Consider the following 27,845-nt stretch of genomic DNA (forward strand, 5'->3'; position numbering starts at 1 on the left):
CTGGCCCGGAGAGATAGCACAGCGGCGTTTGCCTCGCAAGCAGCCGATCCAGGACCAAAGGTGGTTGGTTCGAATCCCGGTGTCCCATATGGTCCCCCGTGCCTGCCAGGAGCTATTTCTGAGCAGACAGCCAGGAGTAACCCCTGAGCACCACCGGGTGTGGCCCAAAAACCAAAAAAAGAAAAGTTTTCTATGTTCATGGATTGGAAGAATCAGCATTGTCAAAACAACCTCCCTCCCTATATATAAAAGATTCAGTGCACTCCTCATTGAAGTTCCAAAGGATGGGTTGGAGTACAACAGGTAAGGTGCTTGCCTGCATGTGACCCATCCAGGTTTGATCTCCAGCATCCCATATAGTCTGCCAAGCCCTATCAGGTTTTGCCCCAAAGTAAAGAAAACCAAAAAAGAAGTTTCAATGGCATTTTTCAAAGACTGAAAACAAACTCTACTAAAATTTTATGGAACTATCACTAGCCAAAGCAATTTAAGACAAAAATCATGGGAGGCATTGCATTTCCTACCATTGAATTTTACTATAAGGGATCAAAACTTGGTGGGGCCAGGAAGGTGACGCTAGAGGTAAGGTGTCTGCCTTGCAAGCGCTATGTAGGACGGATCGCGGTTCGATCCCCCAGCATCCCATGTGGTCCCCCTAAGCCAGGAGTGACTTCTGAGCGCATAGCCAGGAGTAACTCCTGAGCATCAAACGGGTGTGGCCCAAAAACAAAAAAAACCAACTTGGGTCCATAGCTATAGCACAGCGGGTAGGACATTTGCCTTGCATGTTTGACCCAGAACAACCTGGGTTCGATTCCCAGCATTTAACATGGTCCTCCAAGCCTGCCAGGGCAATTTCTTTCTTTTTTTTTTTTTTCTTTCTGGATTTTGGGCCACATCAAGCAGCATCGAGGGGTCACAACTCCTGGGTACTCCTGTTTTTGCAGTCAGAAATCGCTTCTGGCAGGTTTGGGAGATCATACTGTGATGCCAGGAATGGAACCCAGGTCCGGATCAGCTCTGTGCAAGGCAAATGCCCTACTGCTGTGCTGTTGCTCCAACCCCTTCCAGGAGCTATTTCTGAGCACAGAGCCAAGAGTAACTCCTGAGGGCCACAAGGTGTGGCTCAAAAACCCAAAAACAAAAAAGGGAAATCAAAACTGTTTGGAATAAATATAGGCTTGCAAAATAGTAAATAGAATTGAGTCCTGAGGTTTTAGATTTAGGACAGTCTTTGACAGATGCGAAACAAAAAATAGTGTTAGGAAAACTGGATAACCACTGGATAACCATTAGCAAAATAAACAAACAAACAAATAAAACACAAAAACAGAACAATATCACACCTTTCACAAAAGTTAATTCAGGGGCCAGAGCAATGACGCAGCCAGTAGGGCAGTTTGCCTTGCACATGGCTGACCCAGGACTGACTGTGTTTCGATCTCCTGGTGTCCCATATGGTCCCCCAAGCCAGGAGTGATTTCTGAGCATCACCAGGGGGGTGGGGGGCAAAAATCCAAACAAAAAAAAAAGTTAACTCAAAGTATATTAGAGACTTCAAGATCAAACCAGACTACATCGAAGAAAATAGAGGCAGAACTGAGGTCTCTGGGTCACATGTAGCTTGCCAAGGACATTTATCTGGCCTGCCTTCCTTTTTATTGGTTTGTGTTTTTTTTGCTTTTTTGGGCCATACCCGGTAGTGCTCAGGGGCCACTCCTGACTATGCGCTCAGAAATCACTCCTGGCTTGGGGGACCATATGGGACACCTGGGGATCGAACCATGGTCTGTCCTAGCTTAGCGCGTGCAAGGCAAACACCCCACCGCTAGTGCCACTGCTCCGGCCCCCTGCCTGGTATTTTTTTTATTTTATTTTATTTTTTTTTTTGGTTTTTGGGCCACACCCGGTAACGCTCAGGGGTTACTCCTGGCTATGCGCTCAGAAGTTGCTCCTGGCTTGGGGGACCATATGGGACGCCGGGGGATCGAACTGTGGTTCGTCCAAGGCTAGTGCAGGCAAGGCAGGCACCTTACCTCTTGCGCCACCGCCCGGCCCCAATGCCTGGTATTTTTGTCGCTTGTCCTACTTAGCAGTCAGCTTGACTTGGGCCTGCAGTGCAGTTGTGGAATGTGCACTAGAACTAGACTCCAACTCGCCTCCTTCTCTCTGTCTCTGGAATCCTCCTCTCAGTCTGGCAGGGGTCCTCAACCTATGGCCCATAGGCCACTATTGTTCATAGCTGTTTTAAAAACTATAGTCAGGCTCTCCAATGGTCTGATGGACAGTAAACTGGCCCCAGTTTTAAGAGTTTGAGGACCCCTGCTCTGGGAATTGGCCCTCAGAAGTGTCTTCATGGGACTGCAGAACTAGAGAGAGTAGGATACTTCCCTTGCATACTGCCAACCCAGGTTCAATCCCAAGCCCATGCTGGGAGTGATCTTTCAGAACAGAGCCAGTAGTAAGTTCTGAGTACCCCTGGCTGTAATCCAAAAGGAAAAAAAAAAGTTTCTTCAGTTATTTGACTCCAAAGACAAACAAAAACTACATCAAATTAACATGTTTTGAATGGCAAAAGGCTCAAACTGAAATAAAAAGAAACCCTACTTAAGGGAGAATGGGAGAAAATATTTACACTCAGTACTTCAGATAAAGGGCTAATAACTCATCCAAAAATGGGAGGGAGGTATGAACAGATCAACAGGGAGGAAATTACACTTCCCCAAAGAGGACATAATGGCTAGTAGTCAATTGAGAAGGACTTAAGAGCCAGAGAGATAGTAATTAAGGTCTTGCATGCGGTGCCCAGGTTCAATCCTTGGCACCCCTTGTTGTCCCCTGAGCCAACCAGGAATAATCCTGACCATGGAGCCGGGAGTAAGCCCTGAGCACAGCCAAGTTCAGGGATCAAACTCCATTCGACTAGAAGCAACCAGTACTAGCAGAGCTGTAGTGGCAAAAAGCCCTCAGTCACTGCTTGCTGGTAGGAATGTTTCCAGTGTCACTGGAAAGTGGTATGGAGATTTCTCAAAAAGATTGGAGCTCCCATACAACTAGCAATACTATATCATGGCATCTACTCTCCCAAACGCAAATAAAATATTTTAAAATATTAATTTTAGGAGTAACCCCTGAGCGTTACCGGGTGTGGCCCAAAAACCAAAAAAAATTTTAATTTTAAAGGATATATGAACACTTGTGTTCTTCACATGCTTAATATGATAGCCAGAATTTGTAACACTTACTCAGGTTTCCAGCCATCGATGATAGGGTGAAGAAGTTGTGGTAGCTCTGGATGATCTCACACCTCTGTCAAAGATAGACAGAACAAGACAGGGCCCTTGTCTGAGTGCTTGGGAGCTACTCCTGGCTTTGTGCTCAGGGATCACTCCTGACTGAACTCAGGGAATCATGTAGGATTTTGGGGATTGAGCCTGGGTCAATTGTGTGCAAGGCAAGGCCTTACTCTTATTTTTGACCCCAAAGGGCACATACTATTTGAACTGTAAATTTCTAGAAATGAGAATAGGAATTTCCAGAGAAGTAAGAGTTGAGGTGATTTCATCTGTATATAAACTCCTGGTGTGTTAACTGCTGCTGGTAAAAGTGTATTTCTCGGGGCCGGGCGGTGGCGCTAAAGGTAAGGTGCCTGCCTTGCCTGCGCTAGCTTTGGACGGACCGCGGTTCGATCCCCCGGTGTCCCATATGGTCCCCCAAGCCAGGAGCAACTTCTGAGCACATAGCCAGGAGTAACCCCTGAGCATTACCGGGTGTGGCCCAAAAATCAAAAAAAAAAAAAAAGTGTATTTCTCAAAAATTCTGTAGAGAAAAACGGGTATAAGTTTCATTCAAATCTTGAATAGATCTAAGTTGGTCTGACTAATTTGGTCTAAGATGAATGTCAAGTGACACTCAACGTTTTACTGAGGTTCCACCCTAGTCACCTTGCCTCAGTCACCGCTTATATGTAGGTAGAAAGACTAATAAATGAACCTACCACCTAGCTTATTAACATTATTAGGACAACTACAGACCCTGCTTTTAAAGCAACATGTGTGCTTTGTTACTCAAATAATACATGCTCATTGTGGGGGGGATGATTTGGTTCCTTCTCATTTCACTCTCAATCCAAGTTTGCCATGGGCTTTAGGGTGCTTCGTTGTCCTACCACTCCCTCCCTTGTATAGCAATAGTATTAACTAAGGGCTTTGTTTTTGCTTTATTTTGTTTTCTAAACAGGTGAAACTGAAGAGTATTTTAAACAATCTCAAGAAGGAGAATTTTTGGAAGCAGAAGAATGTATTAGAGATTCCAAATCATGGAAAAAAGTTTCTTTTGGGAGGTAGAATCTGTGAATCAAATTAAAACCAGTTACTCCTTTTCTTCAAAGAATTGAAAGTGCACACAAGTGCCAGAATGGTAACAAGAACAATGTCAGTGTAAAAATTTTATTAGCTTTTATTTTTTGGTTTTGGTTTTGGTTTTTGGGCCACATCCGATGGTACTCGGGTTACTTCTGGCTCTGCACTCAGAAATTACTCTTCGAAGGCTCAAGGGACCAGAGATCAAATCTAGGTTGCAAGCATCCTACCTGCTGTGCTGTCATCTGGCCTCTTTTTTAACATTTTGTATATCAAACATCCCTGAGGAATTTATGGTTTTTGGATTTGGCGGTTATTCCTGTCTTTGTTCTTGGGGATCACTCATGGTAGGACTCCAGGGACCATATGTTTTTGTCTGTTTATATTTTCCCTCATTCATAAAAGAATATTCTTTGTGGAAAACTTGGAAAGTCAGAGAAAGAAAATAGAATTACTAGACTTAAGGACTAAGTAACTATTGTTGTTTAGAACTAACATTTTGCTGTATGTCAGTCTTTTGCTGTGTTGGTTTTTCTTTTTTGTTGGGGTGGGAATCCTACTTACTGGTTTTTTTTTGTTGTTGTTGGGGTTTTTTTGGGGGGCCACATCTGGTGACACTCAGGGGTCACTCCTGGTTATGCACTCAGAAATCATTCCTGGCTTGGGGGACCATATGGAACACCAGGGGGATCCAACTGTGGTCCGTCCTAGGTCAGCTGCGTGCAAGGCAAAATGCCCTACTGCTGTGCCACTGTTCTGGCCCCTCCTGCTCACTGCTTTTGTTTCCTTCATTCAAAATTCTAGAACATCATAATTACTTTATAACAGCATTCAAAGAGTGTGTCATAAAATTGTACATTTTTGTTTTGGGGGGCCACACCTTATGGTGCTCAGGGCTTACTCAGGGATCACTCCTGATAGGAGACCACATGGGCTGCCAGGAATCAAACCTGGGTTGACTGCATGCAAGACAAATGCCTATCATCATAACATTTTTTGTTTTTGAGTCACACCCAGTAGCTCTCAGGGGTTACTCCTGGCTCTATGCTCAGAAATCACTTCTGGCTGGCTCGGGGGACCATATGGCACACCGGGATTCAAACCAACCACCTTAGGTCCTGGATCGGCTGCTTGCAAGGCAAACGCCGCTGTGCTATCTCTCCGGGCCCTATACCAGTGTTTTTATACTTGTTTTGTACTTGTTTTTCCTTTCGGGTAATAGGCAATTTATACCTAGGATCTCATAGAAACCTGGGGCTCTAGCAGGCAATGCATGTGCTTAGTTAGACCTTTGAGCTCTCCCAGCACTGAATGTGTCCTAGAGGAGAACATCCAGGACCAAAGAAAGAGCACAATGGACTATTTTGTCCAGAAGGCCTGGATTCAGTGCCTGAACCAGCTGATTCCCTGAGCACTTCCTGTGTGGCCCCTCCAAAAATTTAGTAACTTTATTTTTCATTATCTAATACAGGAAAATAACACAAGTACAAACATGGAATATAAATATGTGCATATTAGATTTTATGCCATACATGACAGTGCTCATGGCCTCGTCCAGGTTCTTTGCTCAGGGATCACTCCTAGCAATGTTTTTTTTTTTTTGGGGGGGGGGGTCATAAATGATTTTAGGTATCAAACCTGGGTTGGTAACATGCAAAGTCAGGACCATAGCCCCTATGCTATCTCTCTGGCCCTTACAAGAATACTTATCTTTATTTTGGCTCCATCTCCAGTGATGTTCAAGGCTTATTCTTGGCTCTGTGCTCAGGAATCACTTCTGGCAATGCTCAGGGATTGACCTGGGTTGGCCACATGTAAGGAAAGCATCTTGTGCACCATACTACCTCTCCAGCCTTGTTACTGAAATACTTAATGCTAATTTTGTACTTCAGATTCATGTCTACTGCCATATTGCTAGAAAAACTATTAATGTGTCTGGTTTATCTAAAAGCTTAATCCTATACAGTTTGTACATAGTAGCTTCTACCTTACATATGTAAGTCAAGACAGAAGAGATAAGCAGAAGGAAGTGAAAATCAGGGGTTCTCTCCTTTTTCCTGTGCATAGCAATGAGCAGTCAGCACACACACAGGAAGTCTACTTGGTCAGCTGTTGGGTCCACATGGAAAGGGTCTCCAGGTGTCTGGCCATGCCTGGAATGAAAAGGGAAACTCTTTCAGGTGTTCTACAACTTCTGAGCCATTGGGACCTTGGGAAAGAGATGAAGCAGATTCTGCTGGTGAACTCATTAGACTGGGGGATACCGCACATACCTTTTCTCTAAGAAGCAATGGTGAGTAAGTAGTTAAACCATCAGTTATTCTCCAGTATAGAGCTATAAAATCATGAAGAGTTAATATCTTAAGTTTTTTTTTCAAAGTTAAAATACTTAGAATTAGGGCCGGAGAGATAGCATGGAGGTAGGGCATTTGCCTTGCATGCAGAAGGACGGTTGGTTTGAATCCTGGAATCCCATATAGTCCTCCGAGCCTGCCAGGAGTAACCCCTGAGTGCTGCCAGGTATGACCCAAAAAACAAACAAACAAAAAAACTTAAAATTGAGAAGAGAGCCACAGAGATAGCTCAGCAGGCCTTATTTTCATGCTGTAGATAGATCTGTTGCTAACTACTGATGCTTATATAATTTAGAAAAAAAAGATTTTTTGTTTTTTTTTTTTGTTTTTGGGTCACACCCGGCAGCGCTCAGGAGTTACTCTTGGTTCTCTGCTCAGAAATTGCTCCTGGCTGGCTCAGGGGACCATATGGGATGCCAGGATTCCAACCACCATCCTACATGCAAGGCAAACGCCCTACCTCCATACTATCTCTCTGGCCCTTATAATTAAAATTTTATTACATAGTAAAGATCAGTCTTTGCAATAATAAAATTTGTTTTTTTGTCTGATTTTGGGCCACACCTGACGGCGCTCAGGGGTTACTCCTGATTCTCACTCAGAAGTCCCTCCAGGCAGATTCGGGGGACCTGAGCCCAGGTCTGTTCCAGGTTGGCCGCATGTAAGGCAAACGCCCTACCACTATGCTATCTCTGAACCCAAAATTCTGTGTTCCTTAAAAAATTTAAACAATGAGGTTTACAATGTTATTGAGTTTACACACACACACACACACACACACACACACACACACACACAGAGTATGGTGTTTTGGGGCCATATCCAACTATTAGTCCTAGCTCTACTCAAGAAGGGGACCATATGGAATGTTGGGGATAAAATGGGTGCTCCTTTTGTAAAGCAGACATGCTGCCCACTGTACTATCTCACCAGCCCCATGGCACATATATTTCAACACCAATTGCACCACCAGTGTCAACTCTCACCAGTGTTCCCATATTTAGCCCTTCCCCCAACACTTCCCTGCCACCTTACCAGGTACATTACAAAGTTCGGTCGTTGCAACTTAGACCTGATGTTATCAGTGTTGTTGAGCCTGCTTTGTAGATAGAGCTAGACTAATTTCCCACGTCTCCCATATAACCGAAGCCCAGACCCTTGGTTCCCTATTACTTCCCTTTCTTACTTTCTTCCTTCCTACCTTGATTTCTTCTTTGTTTTCCTTCTCCCTAAGCTGAATCAAGGGTGATCAATGGACCAGAGTGATGGCACAGTGATAGGGCCTTTGCCTTGCATGCTGCTGACCTGGAACGGGCCCAGGTTCAGTTCCTGGCATCCCATATGGTCCCCCGAGCCTGCCAGGAGTGATTTCTGAGCACAGAGCCAGTAGTAACTCCTGAGCACTGCCAGGTGTGACCCAAAAACAAACCAAAAAAGTGACCTAGGCCTCCTTTCTTTTTTATATGACATTTCTTCATCCAGTTATTCTACAGATAAGTGAGATCATCCTGTTTTTGTCTTTGTCTTATGGCTTCAGTCAACCAGGTTGCAACAAATTTCATTATTTCATCATTCCTTTTAGCTGCATAATTCTCCATTATGTATACATACCACATCTTTAGAACATAAATAAAATTGTTCTAAAAATATTTAAAATTATGGAAAGTATTCCCTTTTTTAAATTATTTTGAACCACTCTTGGCAGTAATCATTTCTGGTAGTGCTTAGGTGTTACTCCTGGCTCTGCACTCAGGAATTACTTTGGATGGTGCTCAGGAGACCATATAGGGATTGAGCCCAGGTCAGCCATGTGCAAGGCAAGCATCCTATCCACTGTACTGTCATTCCTTCCCCAAGGTAAAAACTATTAAGCATTTGAATATTAGACCAAACAACTTAGTATAAAGTTTTAATCATGGTGCCAGTCTCAAGATTATCTCTTCAGAGTTAATGTTAGACCCACACAACAACCAGAATTTCTACAACTCTGGCATCTTGTCTTTTGGAAACAAAGTAGTGAAGAGTCATGTACAAATTTGCCAGATACTAGGGCCGGAGAGATAGCACAGCAGCCTTTGCCTTGCAAGCAGCCAACCCAGGACCTAAGGTTGTTGGTTCGAATCCTGGCGTATCATATGTTCCCCCGTACTTTGCCAGGCTATTTCTGAGCAAATAGCCAGAAGTAACCCCTGAGCACCCCTGGGTGTGGCCCAATAAAACAAAAAACAAAAAAAATTTTCTAGATACTGAGCAATATTTTTGTTTTTTTGTGGCAACATCTGGCAGTGCTCAGGGCAAGTGCCCTGTCTACTGTACTATCTATCTGGCCCCTATCTGATAGTTATTAAAAGTCATTATTTCATGACCAGAGAGAAAATATAGGGATTAAGACAGTTGCCTTGTATGTGGCAATCCACAGTTTGATCCTAGCAAAACATGGTCCTAAACACCCATTGGGGAGAACTGAGAGTAGGGCCTCCCACTCCCAAGAACCACTGGGTGTTGCCCAAATATCCCTCCTTTCCGAAATAAAGTATTTCCAGCAATCAGGCTAATAGTTCTATGATGATGTCATTTTTATTTGGGGGGGGGGTGGGTTGGGTCACACCCAGCAGCGCTCAGAAGTTATTACTCCTGCCTCTGGGCTCAGAAATCATTCCTAGCAGGCTTGGGAGACCATCTGGGATGTTGGGAATCGAACCCAGGTCTGTCCTGGGTCAGCAGTGTGCAAGGTTAATGCCCCACTGTACTATCTCTTCAGCCCCCTCTAATATTTTTTATGGATATAAAATTCTTGTCTTGCAATATAATACTCCAGCTATTTCAAGTTGCTAGGGATTGAACCTAGGTTGGCTGAATATATGGCAAACACCTTACCTGTTGTACCATCTCTGTGGTCCAGGTTTTTAATTTTAATATTTTCTTTTTTTTTTTTTAGGTGTTTTAGATTCTGATGAAATGCATTCTGAAACCTCAACTGTACCACATTTTAAATTACGTAAGGAAGTCTTGGAACCGCCCTCATCCTCAACTTTGTCAAAGTCTAGGACATCCCTTGTTGAAGACGGTGAGTAATAATGTTACTAGATCTTGAAATCGATGCTGTAGGTTAAAGGCAATACTTTTTGGGGCCTCTGTCCCTGAGGCCAACCTGGGTTTGATCCCTGATACCCATGTGGTTTCCAGAGCATCATCAGGAGTGATTCCTGAGTGTAGAGCCAGAGTAAGCCCTAAATATTACCAGGTACGGCTCCTAAACAACACAAAATAAAATTCTAGGAAAACTAAAATTGCTTTTAGTCTTTTGGACCATGGATATGCTCAGTAGAAAAACATGTCATGCATTCATGACGATTTGATTCCTGGCACTGAAAAAATATTTAAAACAAAATATTGCTGTTAGTTGGGAGCCAGATCAATAGCACAATAGTGAGTCTGTAGTGTGTTTGCCTTGCAGGTGGCCAACCCAGGTCCGATTCCTGGCATTCCATATGATCCCACCAGCCCTTCAGGAGAGGTTCCTTAGTGAAGTAACCTGGTGTGGCTCCAAAACAAACAAAAAAAAATGTATTGCTGTTATTTTTTTTTTTTTTACTTTTTTTTTGTTTTGTTTTGTGTTTTGGGTCACACACACAACTGGTGGTGCTCTGAGGTTATTCCTGATGGTGTTCAGAAATCACCTGGGATGCTGGGAACAAATCCAGGCTGGCTACATGCAAAGCAAATGCCCTATCTATAATGCTGTTGTTCTGGCCAAGTCATTTTTACTTGTATTATTTTATATTTTGTGATTCTTTTTGGTTTTACATTACTTATTTGTAAATATTTGTTAGGATGAGTCCTGTTTAAAATTCTCATAATATAGTAGACTCTTACTGCTTTAGAACAATAAGAAACTTTGGAACAGGACCAGAGTGATAGAGTGTTTGCCTTGCATGCAACCAACCCAAATGTAATCTCCATCCCATATGGTCTCCCAAGCCTGCCAGGGGTGATTTCTGAGCATGGAGCCAGGCATAACCCCTGAGCACCACCAGGTGTGCCCGCCCCCATCCAAAAAAAAAAGTCTTTGGTACATAAAAGTTTGTGATCTTTGGGGCTGGAGAGATTACAAAATGGATAAGGAACTTGCCTTGCATGTGGCATACCCAGATTCAATCCCTGACACCACATATGATCTCAAGTTCATAAGGAGAATTCTAGAGTACAGAACAGGAGTTGGTGCTGAATTCGGTTGGTGTGACCAAAAACAAAATAATAATTCTTTTGTGTGTAGTAACGGGTTGAACCGTGTGCCTTACTCATGGTTAAGACAATTGCTCCACCACCTTGCTATATATCTGACATATTTTTCTTGACTTAATTATTGAAGATAATTGCCTGATTTGTTTTTGCTTTGTGCTTAGTTTAAAAAAACAATTTAAAGTATATTTTTAAGTTGTCCATGAACATGTTAATGTAGTTTTGTATATATACAGTGACTTATTTCTTTCATGTTAATAGCAACTTTTATTTTATTTTGTTTTGTTTTATTTTATATTTTATTTTATTTTATTTTATATTTTGGTTTGGTTTGGTTTGGTTTTGGGGCCATACCTGGCAGGCTCAGGGGGAACATATGGGATGCCGGGGATTGAACCTGGGTCTGTCCCGGCGTGCAGGCAAATGCCCTACTGCTGTGCTATCTCTCCGATCCTAATTGCCACTTTTAATTTATCCAATTAGCAGAAACTCCTGTGGATCTGATGCTGAGTGCTCGAAAGCTAGGGGAACCCATCCAATCTGCTATTCCTTTACACCCCCCTTATCAGCCCTTGGAGCAGCGAGCACCTTACCCTATAGGAAGAGACTATCTGCGTTCAAGCCACTGCTTTCCTTCAACTTCAACTGGAGAGACCACTGCAGTAAGTGGAAATGCTTACTTTCTATTGGAGAAAAGTCAATAGCTCTAAAGATGTCTTGCCTAAAATGACAGTCGGGGATATCACACTGATCACTGAGCAGTTTACTTCCTTAATTTACCCCTGAGTACACCCACATGTTCTCATTTTAGAAAGATAGGCATAGGCTGACTCCATCAAAAGGAAAATTGTAAGAGCTAATACATCTGTGGTGTTGCGAAGCAGTTTGGGTTCTTTCTTTCTGTTGTTTTTTTTTTTGGGGGGGGGTTGGGGCCACAGCCTGCAGCACTCAGGGGTTACTCCTGACTCTGCTCTCAGGTCATTCCTGGCAGTGCTCCGAACCATATGAGATGCCGGGGATTGAACCTGGGTTGGCCGTGTGCAAGGCAAATGCTCTATCCACTGTACTATCAGTCCAGGACACATACAAATTATTAGTTTCAGCCCATATATATTTCCAGTTTCTGTCAAATGTTTGTAACTTAGGCATTCTGGTTTCAGAATCTGGAAATAATTTGAAATTTTCAAAGTATAAGAACAATGAAAAATAGCCTTGCTCATTATATAGCATTAACTTCTATGCGTGCGCGCACACACACACACATACACACACTATAGCATTAACACACACAAACAAAACATACACACATTAGAGGGTTATGGGGCCACAATCACAACACCTGGTAGTGTTCAGGAATTACTCCTGATTCTGATCTGAGAGATCACTCCTGGAAGGCTCAGAGGACCATGTGGGGTACCAGGGTTTGAGGGGTAGGGTCGGCCACATAAAAGCCCTATCCACAATACTATTTCTCCAGCCTATAGAGAAATAGCTTCTATTAATATCTTGATATATTTATTTGTTTTCACTCTTCCCCTCTTTATTGCTGATATTATTAGGATGGTCACCCTGAAGATTAAGCCTTGTATGTGCAAGGCTTAACCATTTAGGCTACATCCCTGATCCCCTCTTTTCTTTTTCTTTGCTTTTGGGCCACACCCAGTGATGCTTGCAAGGCAGACACCTTACCTCTAACGCCACCTCGCTGGCCCCCCAAGAGATAATTTTTAAAATGAAAAATGTAAAACAAAGGGGTTTACCTTTGTGTCACAGATCATCCATTGCTCCTATTTCTAAACTTACTGTGCCTAGTTTTTTCAAATAAACATTTTGTTTTCTACAGGAAGCAGATAATAGCAGTTTCTTAACCTCCAAGTTGCCTGAGGATAACAAACAGGAAATACATCCAATCTTAGTTCAAAGCCCTAGGACGAGAAAACTGCCCAAAGGAAAAAGGTAACATCACTGCAGACGTCAGAGTTGGCAAAGACATATGATGGTTATCTTGAACTAAGTAATATATTCTTTTTTTTATTTTTGGGTCACACCCGGCAGTGCTCAGGAGTTGCTCCTGGCTCTGTGTCCAGAAATCGCTTCTGGCAGGCTCGGGGTCCGTCCTAGTCTAGCGCGGGCAAGGCAGACACCTTACCGCTTGCACCACCACTCTGGCCCCAGTAATATATTCTTTTTTGTGTGTGTGGTTTTTGGGTCACACTCAGGAGCACTCAGGGGTTACTCCTGGCTCTATGCTCAGAAATCACTCCTGGCAGGCTCGGGGGACCATATGGGATACTGGGATTCAAACCACCATCCTTCTGCATGCAAGGCAAATGCCTTACCTCCATGCTATTTCTCTGGCCCCAGTAATATATTCTTTTCTTTTTTTTTTTTTTTTTTTTTTTTTGTGGTTTTTTTTGGGGGGTCACACCCGGCAGTGCTCAGGGGTTATTCCTGGCTCCATGCTCAGAAATTGCTCCTGGCAGGCATATGGGACGCTGGGATTCGAACCGATGACCTTCTGCATGAAAGGCAAACGCCTTACCTCCATGCTATCTCTCCAGCCCCAGTAATATATTCTTGACTGCGCAAATCTCACATGATCACACTTACCACCACAGACATGAAAAAAATGCTGCAGCCTCGAACTGGGATTCATCTTTCTCTCAGAGACTAAGAAAGAGGTTGGCAGAGCATGGATTACAGTCGGTGTCAGAGAAACTCACCCAGCGGTTTACTGAACTAGATTCGGCAAGTCTTTTACTTTTCTTTTTTTTTTAATAGATATCGAGATATTTTTTAAATAGATATTGAGATTACCATTGTTGGTGAACATTTAAATGATCTTTCAATTAAAGGTGAAAATAAAGGTACTAGAAAATTGTGTCATGGTTATTGTGAAAATATTCCATAATTCAGGTATGTAGGACATAGCATGAGAAATATTCTCCCTAACTTTCCATGACTTCCATGAACTGATAGATTTATCCAAATTCTACTGAATTCCATGAGAGTGAAATCAGTATTTTTTTTTTTTTTTTTTTTTTTTTTTTTTTTTTTTTTTTTTGGTTTTTGGGCCACACCCGTTTGATGCTCAGGGGTTACTCCTGGCTATGTGCTCAGAAATCGCCCCTGGCTTGGGGGGACCATATGGGACGCCGGGGGATCGAACCGCGGTCCGTTCCTTGGTAGCGCTTACAAGGCAGACACCTTATCTCTAGCGCCACCTTCCCGGCCCCGAAATCAGTATTTTTAACGATTGTAATGTAATTGCATCGGGATGTTTTCCATTTTGTTTCTAAAGACAGATTTGGTATGTTATTGCACAGATCTCTCATTCTTACAAATATATATTACAGTTTGGGTTATTGAATATCAGAATGAAATTTCCCTTGACTACATTTATTGGCTCTGTGTAGTGTATAGCTAATATACTGCTATAAATATACTCTGTAAAAACTAAAGTATCTGAAAATATGGTATTAGTGCCTAATTATCAAGAAAACCTTTAAAAATATTTGTTTACGGGGCCGGGAAGGTGGCGCTAGAGATAAGGTGTCTGCCTTGTAAGCTCTACCAAGGAACGGACCACGGTTCGATCCCCCGGCGTCCCATATGGTCCCCCCAAGCCAGGGGCGATTTCTGAGCACATAGCCAGGAGTAACCCCTGAGCGTCAAACGGGTGTGGCCCAAAAACCAAAAAAAAAAAAAAATATTTGTTTACTCCATTCAACTTTTCACTGAAATCAGTGCAAGATGTTGAAAAGAATTTTCCTCGTAGATGTTAAAAAGTGCTCTGGGTGATCGAGTTATGAAGTCTGACTCTTATGAAGAGAATGTTCAAATGGAAGACACACTGTCTCAGCACAGTGACAGCGTCATGGAACGTGAGCTGAAGAGGCGACGGCCAGGTACCTGCTGGAAAGGCCAGCCAGTAAAGTGCAGTGAGGTCCCAGATGCTTCATCTGTTCCAGTGAGCCCTCTCAGCCAGTGTTGGCAGCACATGCTTCACCTGTATGTGGCCATGGGTTCTATCCACTTCCTGCCCCACATCAAAAACAGATCTTATTTTAATATTTCAGAAATATATAAAGGGGTCAAAAATAAGATCAGAAACTTTATCAGGGGCTGGAGTGATAGCACAGCGAGTAGGGCACTTGCCTTGCATTGCGGCTGACCTGGAATTGATCCCGTGAGCCTGCCAGGTGTGATTTGAGTGCAAAGCCAGGAGTAACCCAAGAGATGCTTGGTGTGCCCTCCCCTGAAACAAAAAACCCCACCTTTATCTTCGCCATAAAATCTTACGTTAACAATTACCTGCAGACCTACACTTTTATTTTTAAAAAGGGTTGAACATAGCTGAGTTTGACTCAGTCAACCAAAAATTAAAAAGTGTTGGGGCCAGAGAGATAGCACAGTGGTAGGGCATTTGCCTTGCACTCGATCCCGGGTCGATTCCTGGCATCCCATGTGGTCCTCCAAGCCTGGCAGGAGCACCGCTGGATGTGACCCAAAAACAAAAACGAATTTAAAAAAAAAGGTGTTGGCGTCTCCTTGACCTCATTATAATTTGTTCTTATTTCCCTTAAAGTAAGTGCATTCTCAAAGTTCCTCTCTTGTCATCTTTGTTTTGTTTTATTTTTGGTTAGAAGACCATGAAGGTACACATCTGTGCTTTCCCTTGGCGGTACCTGGAATCAAACCTAGGGACCTATTTCATATATTGCCTTTCATTTTATCATTTATTTTGCCATGCAGAGCGTTTTAATTTGATATAACTCTGCTTTATTTTTATTACTTGTGCCTTAGGTTCCATTTGAGGATATAGGAGGTTGTTTAGGCATACTAGTGATGCTCAGGGCTGATTGTTTTGCAAGGTCATTCCTGGTAGTGCCAGTGACCAAACTGGGGTCTGCCACATGTAAGGCAAGTACTTTAAGCCTATTCTGTCTCTCCAGCCCCTAGATATCATTTAATTCTTTAATTATTTTTAAACTTTTTTTTTTTGTTTTTTGGGTCACACCCGGCGGTGCTCAGGGGTTACTCCTGGCTGTCTGCTCAGAAATAGCTCCTGGCTGGCACGGGGGACCATATGGGACACCGGGATTCGAACCAACCACCTTAGGTCCTGCATTGGCTGCTTGCAGGGCAAACACCGCTGTGCTATCTCTCCGGCCCCTATTTTTTAATTTTGTAAATACGTTGTTGTTGCATGAAATAAAAAGTGTTGGGGGCCGGAGAGATAGCATGGAGGTAAGGCATTTGCCTTTCATGCAGGAGGTCATCGGTTCGAATCCCGGCGCCCCATATGGTCCCCCGTGCCTGCCAGGAGCAACTTCTGAGCCTGGAGCCAGGAATAACCCCTGAGCACTGCCGGGTGTGACCCAAAAACCACCAAAAAATAAAAAAAAAATAAAAAAAGTGTTTTTCTTTTAATTTTCTTTTAGTTTCTAATGTTTTATTTATTTTTTATGTTTTTTTAAATTTATTTTTGTTTTGTTTTGGTTTTGGGTCACAGCATGCAGCGCTCAGGGGTTATCCTGGCTCTGTGCTTAGAAATCTCTCCTGGCAGGCTCGGGGGACCATATGGAATTGCGGGATTCGAACCACTGTCCTCCATACAAGGCAAATTCCATGCTATCTCTCCGGCCCCTTTTTATTTCTCATTTTTAATTTATTTAAAGAAAATGCATTACATAATTGACATAACTGATCATAATACATTTGTTTTCATTGTTTTATTTATTTAAATTACTGATTTATCATACATTTGCAGTATTACAGAATTTTAGGACTTTAGCTTCTTACCATTGGGTATGTATACTGCTTATATACTACCAAAAATTACTCTGTTTATCCTTCCCACCTGTCTTCTGCCTTTTTTTGTTTTCATTTTTGTTTTTTTTTTTTTTTTTTTTTTTTTTTTTTTTTTTTTGGTTTTTGGGCCACACCCTGTGACGCTCAGGGGTTACTCCAGGCTATGCGCTCAGAAGTTGCTCCTGGCTTCTTGGGGGACCATATGGGGCGCCGGGGGATCGAACCGCGGTCCGTCCTAGGCTAGCGCTGGCAAGGCAGGCACCTTACCTCCAGCGCCACCGCCCGGCCCCTCATTTTTGTTTTTTGGGGGTTTTTTTGGGCCACACTCGTTTGACATTCAGGGGTTACTCCTGGCTATATGCTCAGAAATCGCCCCTGGCTTTGGGGGACCATATGGGATGCCGGGGGATCAAACCTCGGTCCATCCTACGCTAGTGCTTGCAAGGCAGACACCTTAACTCTAGCGCTACCTTCACGGCCCCTCTTCTGCCTTTTTTTTGTGGGTGGGAGCACATCCATTGGTACTCAGGGTTTATTCCTGGCTCTGTGCTAAGGGATCACTTCTGGCAGGCCTCAGGATATCAGATGTGTCAGGAATTGAACCCAGGTCACATTGCAAGGCAAGTAACTGACTTGTACCATCAGTCCATCTCTACATGCTCTATATTTTTATTTTCCCTCACCTTTTAGGGAAATTGGGGGGGGGGGGAATCACATGAAGCTAATCTCGGGCTATTCCTGGCTTTGCTTAGACCAGGGGTCTCAAACTCAATTTACCTGTGGGCCGCAGGAGGCAAAGTCGGGGTGATCCTTGAGTGCAAAGTCAGTAGTAAGGTGTGACCCAAACAACTAAAACAAAACAAAGATTCCTCTATGGCAGGGCCACAAAATGTTGTATGAGGGCCGTTTGCGGCCCATGGGCTGCAAGTTTGAGACCCCTGGCTTAGACAAACCTCTAGCAGGTCACTGTGAACAGTGTTAGCTACATTACAAGGCAAGTGCCTTAAGCCCTATATGGTCTCTGCCCTCTCCATCTTTTTTTTTGTTTTTTTTTTTTTGTTTGTTTTTTGGGTCACAACTGCTACGCTCATGAGTTACTCCTGGCTCTGCTCAGAAATCACCCCTGGCAGGCACGTGGGACCATATAAGATGCCAGGATTCGAAACACCATCCATCCTGAATCGGCTGCATGCAAGGCAAATGCCCTACTGCTGTGCTATCTCTCCGACCCCCCCTCCCCACCATTATTTGGGGGGGGTTGGGTCACACCCAGCAGCTCTCAGGGATTACTCCTGGCTCTATGCTCAGAAATTGCCCCCAGCAGGCTCAGGGGACCATATGGGATGCCGGGATTCGAATCACCGACCTTCTGCATAAAAGGCAAATGCCTTACCTCCATCCTATCTCTCCAGCCTCCCCACCATTTTTAATTACAAAACATTTGTTTTACTCTTTCCAGAGTTGACTATAGAACCTAAGTAATGATAGTACACATTTTTTGTTTATGTGTTGTGACTAAACATATAGATTAGTTATATGAGGGAACACATTGAATACATTCATAAGCATAAGCTGTTTTACTAAAAATGAACAAACATTTCGTTTTGATTGAACATTTCTGGTTGTCAGGATCTAACCTTGCACGTCTCTTCTGTGCTATAGGACTTGCTGTGCGTAGAAAGCCACACTATAGATCTCATTCACTCTCTCCATCACCAGTACATAAAAACAAACCATTCCTTATGGAGAATAAGAGTCAGAAGCCTAAAGAAACTGATAAGCGGAGATTCCAGGCAAAGGTATATCCCTTTTGGATTCCTTCTGAGCACAGAATATTTCCCCTCAGTTGCTACAATAAACTGCTGTTGATTGAAGGCTTAGAATGCATTAGCATTCACTGTGCGATAGCACAGTGGTAGGGCATTTACCTTGTACAGGACCACCCCGGACAGACTCTGGTTCAATTCCCAGCATCCCATATAGTTCCCCGAGTAACCCCTGAGTGCTGCCGGGTATTACCCAAATCCCCCCCTCCCAAATAAAATGCACTTGAACTGAATAGATAATAGAAAACTGAAATAATGGGCCCGGAGAGATAGCACAGCGGCGTTTGCCTTGCAAGCAGCCTATCCAGGACCTAAGGTGGTTGGTTCGAATCCCGGTGTCCCATATGGTCCCCCGTGCCTGCCAGGAGCTATTTCTGAGCAGACAGCCAGGAGTAACCCCTGAGCACTGCCGGGTGTGACCCAAAAACCAAAAAAAAAAAAAAAAAAAAGAAAACTGAAATAATGTTTATGTTTCTAACTAAAAAGCATGAATCTTATGAAATGCTAAGAAAACTTATCAGATATAAAATTTATTGCACTAGTAGGTTAGGAGTAGATTTGGTGAGAGTACATATAGGAGATGACAGACTGTATTAAATGTTGTCAGGCTTCTTGAATAATATAGATAGGGTGAAAGTACCCAATATGGAAAGAGAGAGGGTTGTGATTTAGTGTGTAATTTAGCATCTAACTTCCACTTGGAGTATCCAAATATAATTAAAATTTTTAATGAAAATCTGTGGTAGGTAAAGAAGTTATTTTATGTCCCAATTAAAATCTTTTAACATACATTTATATTCAGGACATTAGATCATTCCCCCGTCACTTCCATTTGTGCCTTTTTTTTTTTTTTTTTACAACTATAGTACTAATTGGCCTTTGCCCTTCTAGGTAATGACTGAAGCATTTGAAAAAGAATTAAGAAGACATAAAATTCAAGAGAATATTGAACCTCCAGGAATCAGTGACGAGGAGGAAACAGTGGGTAAAAGTCTTCACTATAACAAATGCCATTTTATCTGGTTGGTGGAAGTGTAAAGAAATAATATTGTTTAAAGGAAATTAGAATCCATGGGGCATTATCAGTTTCTTAGAAAAAGAGAGTATTGGGGGCCGGAGAGATAGCATGGAGGTAAGGCGTTTGCTTTTCATGCAGAAGGTCATCGATTCAAATCCCGGCGTCCCATATGGTCCCCCGTGCCTGCCAGGACCAATTTCTGAGCCTGGAGCCAGGAGTAACCCCTTAGCACTGCCGGGTGTGACCCAAAAACCACAAAAAAAAAAAAAGAAAGAAAGAAAAAGAGAGTATTGAGCCAGAGTGATAGTATAGGAGGGTAAGACACTTGATCTGCATGCAGCTGACCTTTGTTCAATCTCCAACATCCCTAAGTTTGAATTAGTATTTTTGTTGTTGCACATTAAGAATCCTCTTAAACAGTTGCCAAACTTTTCAGAATCCACAGTTAAGAAGTAAAAATGTAGACTGACAAGGAAAAGTAGAAAAAGAAAAACAAATCCCAGTTCTATATATTGGAAGACAACCCAAACCTTTTTTTTTTTTGAGGGGGGTGGTGGTGGTAGTGATGTCTTTCTAAAGATCAGGAAAGTGCTAAACTAAAAATTTATGTGCTAAAATATTAATGAACAAGTGACAATAAGTACATTATGGTAATTACTGTGTACTATTTAAGAACTTTTATAATCTTCATAGAGAAAATTGTCAAAGAAATGTCTATATTAGTAGTTGTACTTAAGAGTTGGGTTGCTATGGAACTGAAGATTTAGTGCTTTTTTTTCAAGTTCCAGGGGATACCAGAGAACCAAAAAAAATATATGATTTTGACATAGAGAAGTAGCAACCAGATTTTTAAAAATTGAAGATGTTCTAAGTGAAAATTAGTTATATTTGTCAGTATGTATGAAAATGAGTTATTAGACTTTTATTTCTAATCAACTTATATGTTTTGAAGAGGAAAATATACAGAGAATCTGTTCATAAAGGAACTCCAAAATGCAGTCAGCCCTGGAAGATGTATTCTAGAAGAACCACAACTCATAGCCCACGAGATGGCTTGTCAAAGCCCAGCAAAGCAGTTCCAAGTAAGAACCACAAAATTGTACTTCATGGAAAACTGGCATCTTTTGAAAGTGTTCTACATTTCAAGGACAAAACACTGAAAAAACATTGACCAGCTAACTGGAGAAAAGTTCTTTTATCACTGCCATATGGTTGAATTCTGTAGATTTCCGCAAGGCTAGAACTGGCAAATACCAGCTTAGGAACATCTATACATTGACACCGAAAGAGGCACTCTCTGCTGACTCACAGTGGTTGCTTTTTGCTTTGGGAAGGGGCTCCACAGCAAGCAGATGGCCTGTTCAGCACCAGTTATCTTGACAGATGTTGTTGGTGAGCGTAAGGAGTCACATTATGAGGGAAACGGAGTCATGTGAAGTACCAGGGTACAGCTTTAAAAGACTCTTGGCTTTTATGCATCCCATAGTCAGAATTGTTCCTATCAGGTTTGAGGAATCTGAACACACACATTGATCTACCTCAGGCACTAAGTGTTGAACTTTTAGAGGGGACTTCATAAAAGTCCATGTCATTAATCAACTTGTCATAGCTTATGTTCACCCTTAGTGGTGGGAGGGAAAATCAGTAGTAATAGACATTAGAATTGTTCTTTATAGGATCAGAACCACCATCACCATTACTTAGAAAAGCTTTGATCTACCAGAAAGGTGGGGTGAAGGTTGCTAATAAAAGCTGTCAGTAAGTCCTTTTTAGTTATTTATTTATTTATTTTAATTTTACAGTGAAAATAAATGATCAAAATCTCCTGCCCTTGATGCTGGAGCAATTTCCATTTCTCTATGTTTCTGGCCAAACTCTGAACAAAATGTGGAAAAAGCAAATCGCACAGATTGAACAACTCAAAAAAGATGCGTGTAGAGAAAATCAATCAAAGAAGAAACTTCAGGATGAAGTGAGTCAGCTATCAATTTTAGGCATAGGAATTTAAAACCAGAGGGGAAAAACTAGTCAACAGCATTGGGAGTGGGTGGAGATTTGAGCCAGGGTCACCCAGCCTCATATGTATGGGGTTACTCACCACTTTTCCTTCTGTTCCCGCTAAAGATTGAAGAGGCCTTAAGGAAGCATGAACTCCTTACTGCACTTGTCAAGAAAGAATACGAACATAACAAGAGACTGGTATGTCAAGAGCAAATAACATATTACATTCTTAAATAATATTTATTACTTTTGCTATGGAATCTGTGTCCCAAGGCTTTTTTAACCTCCAAACTTGCCTATGGTATGTATCATTAAGGGTTTAACTAAAATTAACGAAATGCTGATTGCCTTATATATAGTTTTATTTGGTCTGTGATGCAATGGGGATTTGTCCATGAAATGAGGCTTTAACTTGCCCTAGGTCCATGTGTGTGTCCTTATCTCTCTCTCCTATCCCCCCCATCATCATCACCACATATTAGCAATGGGCAGATTGGGGTTTTAATTGTATCTACTTCCATAGTCCCTTTGAGTTGCCAGGTGCTTAATACTAGGTGTTGTTTTTTTTTTTTAGTACAATAGGAAGGTAGTTGATGAGCCTCTGTTATGGATTATTAGAGAGCTGTATATTACACAACATCCTCTGTATGGTATCATGAAGACAGAGGTGAAAGGCATGCTGCCAGAGGGAGAAATAAATTGCCAAAAAAAAAAGAAAAGAAAAGAAAAGAAAAAAGAAACAAACTGCCAGAACAATCCCAAACAATTCTAGAGAATAAAGTGCCTTTTTCCTTCTCAGCCCTCCCAGCATCCACTGTTTCTTAATCTCATCATGTGGTGCCCAGGATATCATGAAGTACTGTACTGGGGAATCGATCTCAGGGCCCCAACTCTTTTCAACTCCCTCATTTATCTTCCTGGCTTCTTTTGTTCAATTTTGGGGGCCGGGGATTCTTATTTTGGGGCCACACCTGGAAAAATTATAGGTGGTTCTAGAGATCAAAAATAGGTCAATTGCATGCAAGACAATGCCTTAATCCCTGTTTTCTCTCTAGTCCCTATCTTCTTTTTTTTTTTTTTTTTTTTTGGTTTTTGGTTTTTGGTTTTTTTGGGCCACACCCGGTAACGCTCAGGGGTTACTCCTGGCTATGTGCTCAGATGTTGCTCCTGGCTTGGGGGACCATATGGGACACCGGGGGATCGAACCGCGGTCCGTCCAACGCTAGCGCAGGCAAGGCAGGCAGGCACCTTACCTTTAGCGCCACCGCCCGGCCCCTAGTCCCTATCTTCTTTTAAGGTGAAACCAATCATAGTGGATGGGGAAATGAAATTCTGAAATTCTTTTTTTTTTTTTTTTTTTTTTTTTTTTTTTTGGTTTTTGGTTTTTGGGTCATACCCAGCAGCACTCAGGGGTGATTCCTGGCTCTATGCTCAGAAATCGCTCCTGGCAGGCTCAGGGGACCATATGGGATGCCAGGATTTGAACCATCATCCTTCTGCATGCAAGGCAAGTGCCTTAACTCCATGCTATCTTTCTGGCCCCTGGAAAATGAAATTCTTATGCCCATACTGTTCTATGGCAGTGAGTGCTTCTGGGGGACAACCATCTTTCACTCTTAGGTGTCTAGGTAGCAGGTCACTGACCCTCTACATCTGATTTATACTTGAAGCACGTGATGGCAAGGGGTAGATCTGAACACTGTATGTCGCCCTTTGTCCTTACTTCTTTTCCTCTTCCCATTTCCTTCCTTAGCAAGACTTCAAGGACCGCATTCACAGACAGAAATATACCCAATCAAAGATAAAAGAAAATCGACAGCAGATTGTTCGTGCCCGAAAATATTATGATGAATATAGAGTTCACTTACGTTCAAAAATAATGAGAATGAGGACTCGGGAAGAAATGGTAATGTAGCTTTCTCATCCAAGCCCTAAAATGCTCATCTCTGTGAGATCTTACTGATCTCCTGCATACAGCTATTTCGCCAGGGGTTGAAAACAGGTTGTTATAAGAGATGGGAATTAAAAGTGTGAATAGATGAATTAGGATAAAGTCAAGAGGATAGTATGGGTTAAATCAGGGGTCTCAAACTTGCAGCTCACGGGCCAGAAACGGCCCTCTGTACAACATTTTGTGGCCTTGCCCTAGAGGAATCTTTTTTTGTTTTGTTTTGTTTTAGTTGTTTGGGTCATACCCCCAATGTTCAAGGCTTACTACTGACTTTGCACTCAAGGATCACCCCGACTTTGCCTCCTGCAGTCCCCAGGTAAATTGAGTTAGAGACCCCTGGTAAATTAACTATGAGATAGTTCCACAAAATACTTGTCATTTCATACCAATCTAGCTAAAGTATCTAATGTTTTAGATTCCAAATTGGCAATAAATCATCTACTACTCATCTCTAGAGTAAAATTAATTAAATATAGTTAGTTGAACTAAATTATTTCTAAAAAATAGGACTCAAAGGAATGAGTGAAGTATAACCGTGAATCATTCCTCTGATCTACAATTCTTATTAACTAGGGGCCAGGGATCTGGCTGAGAAGGCTGAAACACATGATCATCCCCCTAGTACAGCATTTCTGGGGAAGTTTCCTTCTCACCAAAGAAAAAAAGAACACAGTTAATGATCAGTGGAAGCAGATCCACATCATTGGAATAACGTCTGATCTTCAATTATGCACTTATATAGATAACAGCATTTGGTTCTGCTCTGGATTTTACCAGCTTCTTGAGAATTCTTCTCTGAAAGAATCTTGGAGACAGAGAAAAAGATGCTCAAAACCATTAGTTATTCTAGGGCCGGAGAGAGAACATGGAGGCAGGGCAGAAGGATGCATGCAGAAGGATGGTGGTTCGAATTTTGGCATTCCATATGGTCCCCCGAGCCTGCAGGAGCGATTTCTGAGCATAGATCCAGGAGTAACCCCTGAGCGCTGTCAGGTGTGACCCAAACCCCCCCCCCCCAAAAAAAAAAAAAACCATTAGTCATTCTAGAGATAAAAATCAACACCACAGTAACATACCACTCACACTAAGATGATTTATAAAGATTTGGGTTTTTTTCAATGTTTTGGCAGGTTGTGGAGGTTATGACCTCTATCATACAGGTGAAGTTATAAAATGGTCCAGCCACTTTTGAATGGTCTGACAATTCCTCAGATGTTACCACTTTAATATATCCTTTTAAATATAATAGAACTGCCATATTTACCCTAGGAGCAGGGCTTTTTTTGTTTGTTTGTTTGTTCTTCCTTTTTGTTTTTGAGCCACACCCAGTGGTACTTGGGTTACTCCAGGCTCTGCACTCAAGAATCACTCTTGGCAGGCCAGAGGGACTATTTGAGATGCAGGGATCGAACCTGGGTTATTCACTAGACTCTTGCTCCTGCCCCCCTACATGCAGTTTTAATTATAGATAAAATATCCATACAAACACCCAAACATAGGATACCACCCAGATTAATGAATAAAAAATGGTTGCTAGATTAACAATGTGATAATATAGCATTTTGAAAAAAGGAGTTATGTATGATACTACAATATAGATGAATCCTGGAATATGCTAAGTAAAAGAAGATACAAAAGGTTACAAAATTATTTGATTTCGTTTTACATGAAATTCTAGAATGGGCAAAAATCTAGACATAAAAAATGGACTCGCTAGGACCTGGAGAGATAGCACAGCGGCGTTTGCCTTGCAAGCAGCCGATCCAGGACCAAAGGTGGTTGGTTCGAATCCCGGTGTCCCATATGGTCCCCCGTGCCTGCCAGGAGCTATTTCTGAGCAGACAGCCAGGAGTAACCCCTGAGCACTGCCGGGTGGGGCCCAAAAGAAACCAAAAAAAAAAAAAAATGGACTCTTTAAAAGGGGGGGAACTGACTACTAGTAGGTATGGGATTATTTTTTGGAACAATGAAAATATTCTAGAATCATGGTTAAAGAACTCTAGGAATAGAGCATTTTAAAGGGGTATCTGTTTGGGAGTCACATCTGGCTGTATTAAGGAATCATTCCTGATATACCAATGATTAAGTCCAGGTTGGCTACATGCAAGGCAAGAACCTTACCCACTGTACTACGTATGGCTCTTAAAGGGGTAACTCTGAAATACTATTTAGTGTATACCTCTAGAAAAGCTCACCATAAATATAATTTTTCTGAATACTGACAGATATTTAAGAAACTATTTGAAGAAGGTTTACAAATTCAGAAGCAGAGATTACGAGACCTAAGAAACTATGCCAAAGAAAAGCGAGATGAACAAAAGAGACAGCACCAGAATGAACTGGACTCAATGGAGAACTACTATAAAGACCAGGTCAGACTTGAAAAGTCATTACCATGTGTTAAAAAGTCTCAACATTTTTTATTCAGGACTATACAGCTCAAACTAACAATACTTTGGAAATTTGAGATATAAACTAATACTTGACTACAACATGCCTTATTTCTGCTAAAATTAAGATTTTAAACGTAGGGCCGGAAAGATAGCACAGCGGTGTTTGCCTCGAAAGCAGCCGACCCAGGACCTAAGGTGGTTGGTTTGAATCCCAGCGTCCCATATGGTCCGCCGTGCCAGCCAGGAGCTATTTCTGAGCAGATAGCCAGGAGTAACCCCTGAACACTGCCGGGTGTGGCCCAAAAAACAAAACAAAAAACCATAAATGAGATTTTAAACCTAAGAATTGCAGTATTTGGATTATTGATGACTTACGATTTCCTTTTCCCTTCAACAGTTTGCATTGCTGGCAGAAGCTATATCACAGGAACATCGAGAACTCAAAGCCAGGGAGAAATCCCAGGCACAGGTAATAAACTATAGAAGCGATTGTTTGGGTTCTTTTGGTGTGTTGTGGATGGTGGACAGAAAGTAACTGTTATGCTATGATTTTTGTTGTTGTTCATTTGGGGGGTGGGGGGCACGCCCAGGGGCATTCAGATTATTCCTGGCTCTGAGCTCAGAAATCGTTCCTGGCAGGCTCAGGGGACTATACAAGACGCCGGGTATCGAACCCTCGTCCATCTCGGGTTGGGCGGTGCAAGGCAAATGCCCTATCTCTGTTCTGTCTCTCGTGGCCCCTATGCTATGATTTTTATCTTCACCTGTTGAAGATTTCTACAAGCTGCTCCTGCTAAGTTACTGCAGGAGCTTGATGATGAGGTTGTAGGTGGAAAGTGATTAAAAATAGATGAGGGCTTGAATAAACGTTGTGAATAGCAAAATGACATGAATTCTCTTTTCAGACGTTATGTAAGGTGAAGAGAGAGTTGAGGTCTAAGATGGAGAAGGAAATTCAAAAACTGCAGCACATGGTAACAGAGAATGACGACGATGCTTTCTTTCGGGAATTAGAAGCTGACCGCTTCAGAGCCCAGCTTCACCTGGCTTCCTTTCAGTTCAGTAAAAATCCCTTATGACTTCCTAAGTGGGACTTCTGAAGGATTTCCCAGAGCAGAAACAGAATTGAGCCAGTCAACTAAACCAGGAGATGAATTTCTATGTCTAATGTACTCATTCTATAATAGTTTATGAATAATGTTTTAATTAAAATTTTCTTTAATGTTTTACCCCCCCCCTTTTTTTTTTTTTTTTTGTCTTTTAAGCCATATTCAGCTATGCTGGCTACTCCAGTATTACTCCTGGCTATGCTCAGAAATCACTCCTGGCAGGCTGGAGATATGGAACGCTGGGGATTGAACTCAAGTCAGGTTGGCCACATGCAAGGCAAATGCTTTACCTGCTGTGCTATCACTCCAGCTCCTACAGTTTACTCCTTTCAAGTTTATTACTTAAAAGTGTAAAGGCACATATTTTTCATTACCCTCGAACTAATGCAATTAACAAGCCTTGATTCAGCCATTTTCTGAAGTTTGTTGCCATAGGTTAACAAAATACAACAGTACTTGTTAACAAAAAAACACCCTCCAATTCAGAAAAGAGAAGTATGTTCTTGACATCAGAGGTAGGTGGGACATATGATTAAACCTTAAAGATAACATGTATATGTAGCTTTCTTTCTACTAGCTGTATTATGAGGCTTTATGCATTTATGGAATCATTTGATAACATGAGGAAAACAAGAAGTGGAAAGAGAGCATAAAAGGGCCCAGAGAGATAGCACAGCAGCATTTGCCTTGCAAGCAGCCAATCCAGGACCTAAGGTGGTTGGTTCGAATCCCGCTGTCCCATATGGTCCCCCCATGCCTGCCAGGAGCTATTTCTG

The 27,845-nt window shown here is 42.1% G+C and overlaps 1 protein-coding gene across 1 annotated transcript in view; it reads left to right on the forward strand.

The window, feature by feature from the left end:
- CEP95 (centrosomal protein 95) overlaps nucleotides 1-27,176 on the forward strand; it is a 37,350-nt gene extending 10,174 nt beyond the window's left edge. Inside the window, exons 5-20 of the mRNA XM_049781702.1 lie at nucleotides 4,240-4,342; nucleotides 6,542-6,654; nucleotides 9,654-9,782; nucleotides 11,444-11,619; nucleotides 12,801-12,913; nucleotides 13,576-13,705; nucleotides 14,736-14,865; nucleotides 18,434-18,570; nucleotides 19,489-19,578; nucleotides 20,568-20,697; nucleotides 21,418-21,587; nucleotides 21,740-21,814; nucleotides 23,370-23,522; nucleotides 25,793-25,939; nucleotides 26,358-26,429; nucleotides 26,866-27,176. Of these exons, the coding sequence (XP_049637659.1) occupies nucleotides 4,240-4,342; nucleotides 6,542-6,654; nucleotides 9,654-9,782; nucleotides 11,444-11,619; nucleotides 12,801-12,913; nucleotides 13,576-13,705; nucleotides 14,736-14,865; nucleotides 18,434-18,570; nucleotides 19,489-19,578; nucleotides 20,568-20,697; nucleotides 21,418-21,587; nucleotides 21,740-21,814; nucleotides 23,370-23,522; nucleotides 25,793-25,939; nucleotides 26,358-26,429; nucleotides 26,866-27,039 (2,042 nt within the window). The 3' untranslated portion in view covers nucleotides 27,040-27,176. The remainder of the gene's footprint in view (nucleotides 1-4,239; nucleotides 4,343-6,541; nucleotides 6,655-9,653; nucleotides 9,783-11,443; nucleotides 11,620-12,800; nucleotides 12,914-13,575; nucleotides 13,706-14,735; nucleotides 14,866-18,433; nucleotides 18,571-19,488; nucleotides 19,579-20,567; nucleotides 20,698-21,417; nucleotides 21,588-21,739; nucleotides 21,815-23,369; nucleotides 23,523-25,792; nucleotides 25,940-26,357; nucleotides 26,430-26,865) is intronic.
- Nucleotides 27,177-27,845: the final 669 nt, after the last annotated feature.

The sequence above is a fragment of the Suncus etruscus genome, chromosome 1, assembly GCF_024139225.1.
Source record: "Suncus etruscus isolate mSunEtr1 chromosome 1, mSunEtr1.pri.cur, whole genome shotgun sequence".
NCBI classification, from domain to species: domain Eukaryota; kingdom Metazoa; phylum Chordata; class Mammalia; order Eulipotyphla; family Soricidae; genus Suncus; species Suncus etruscus.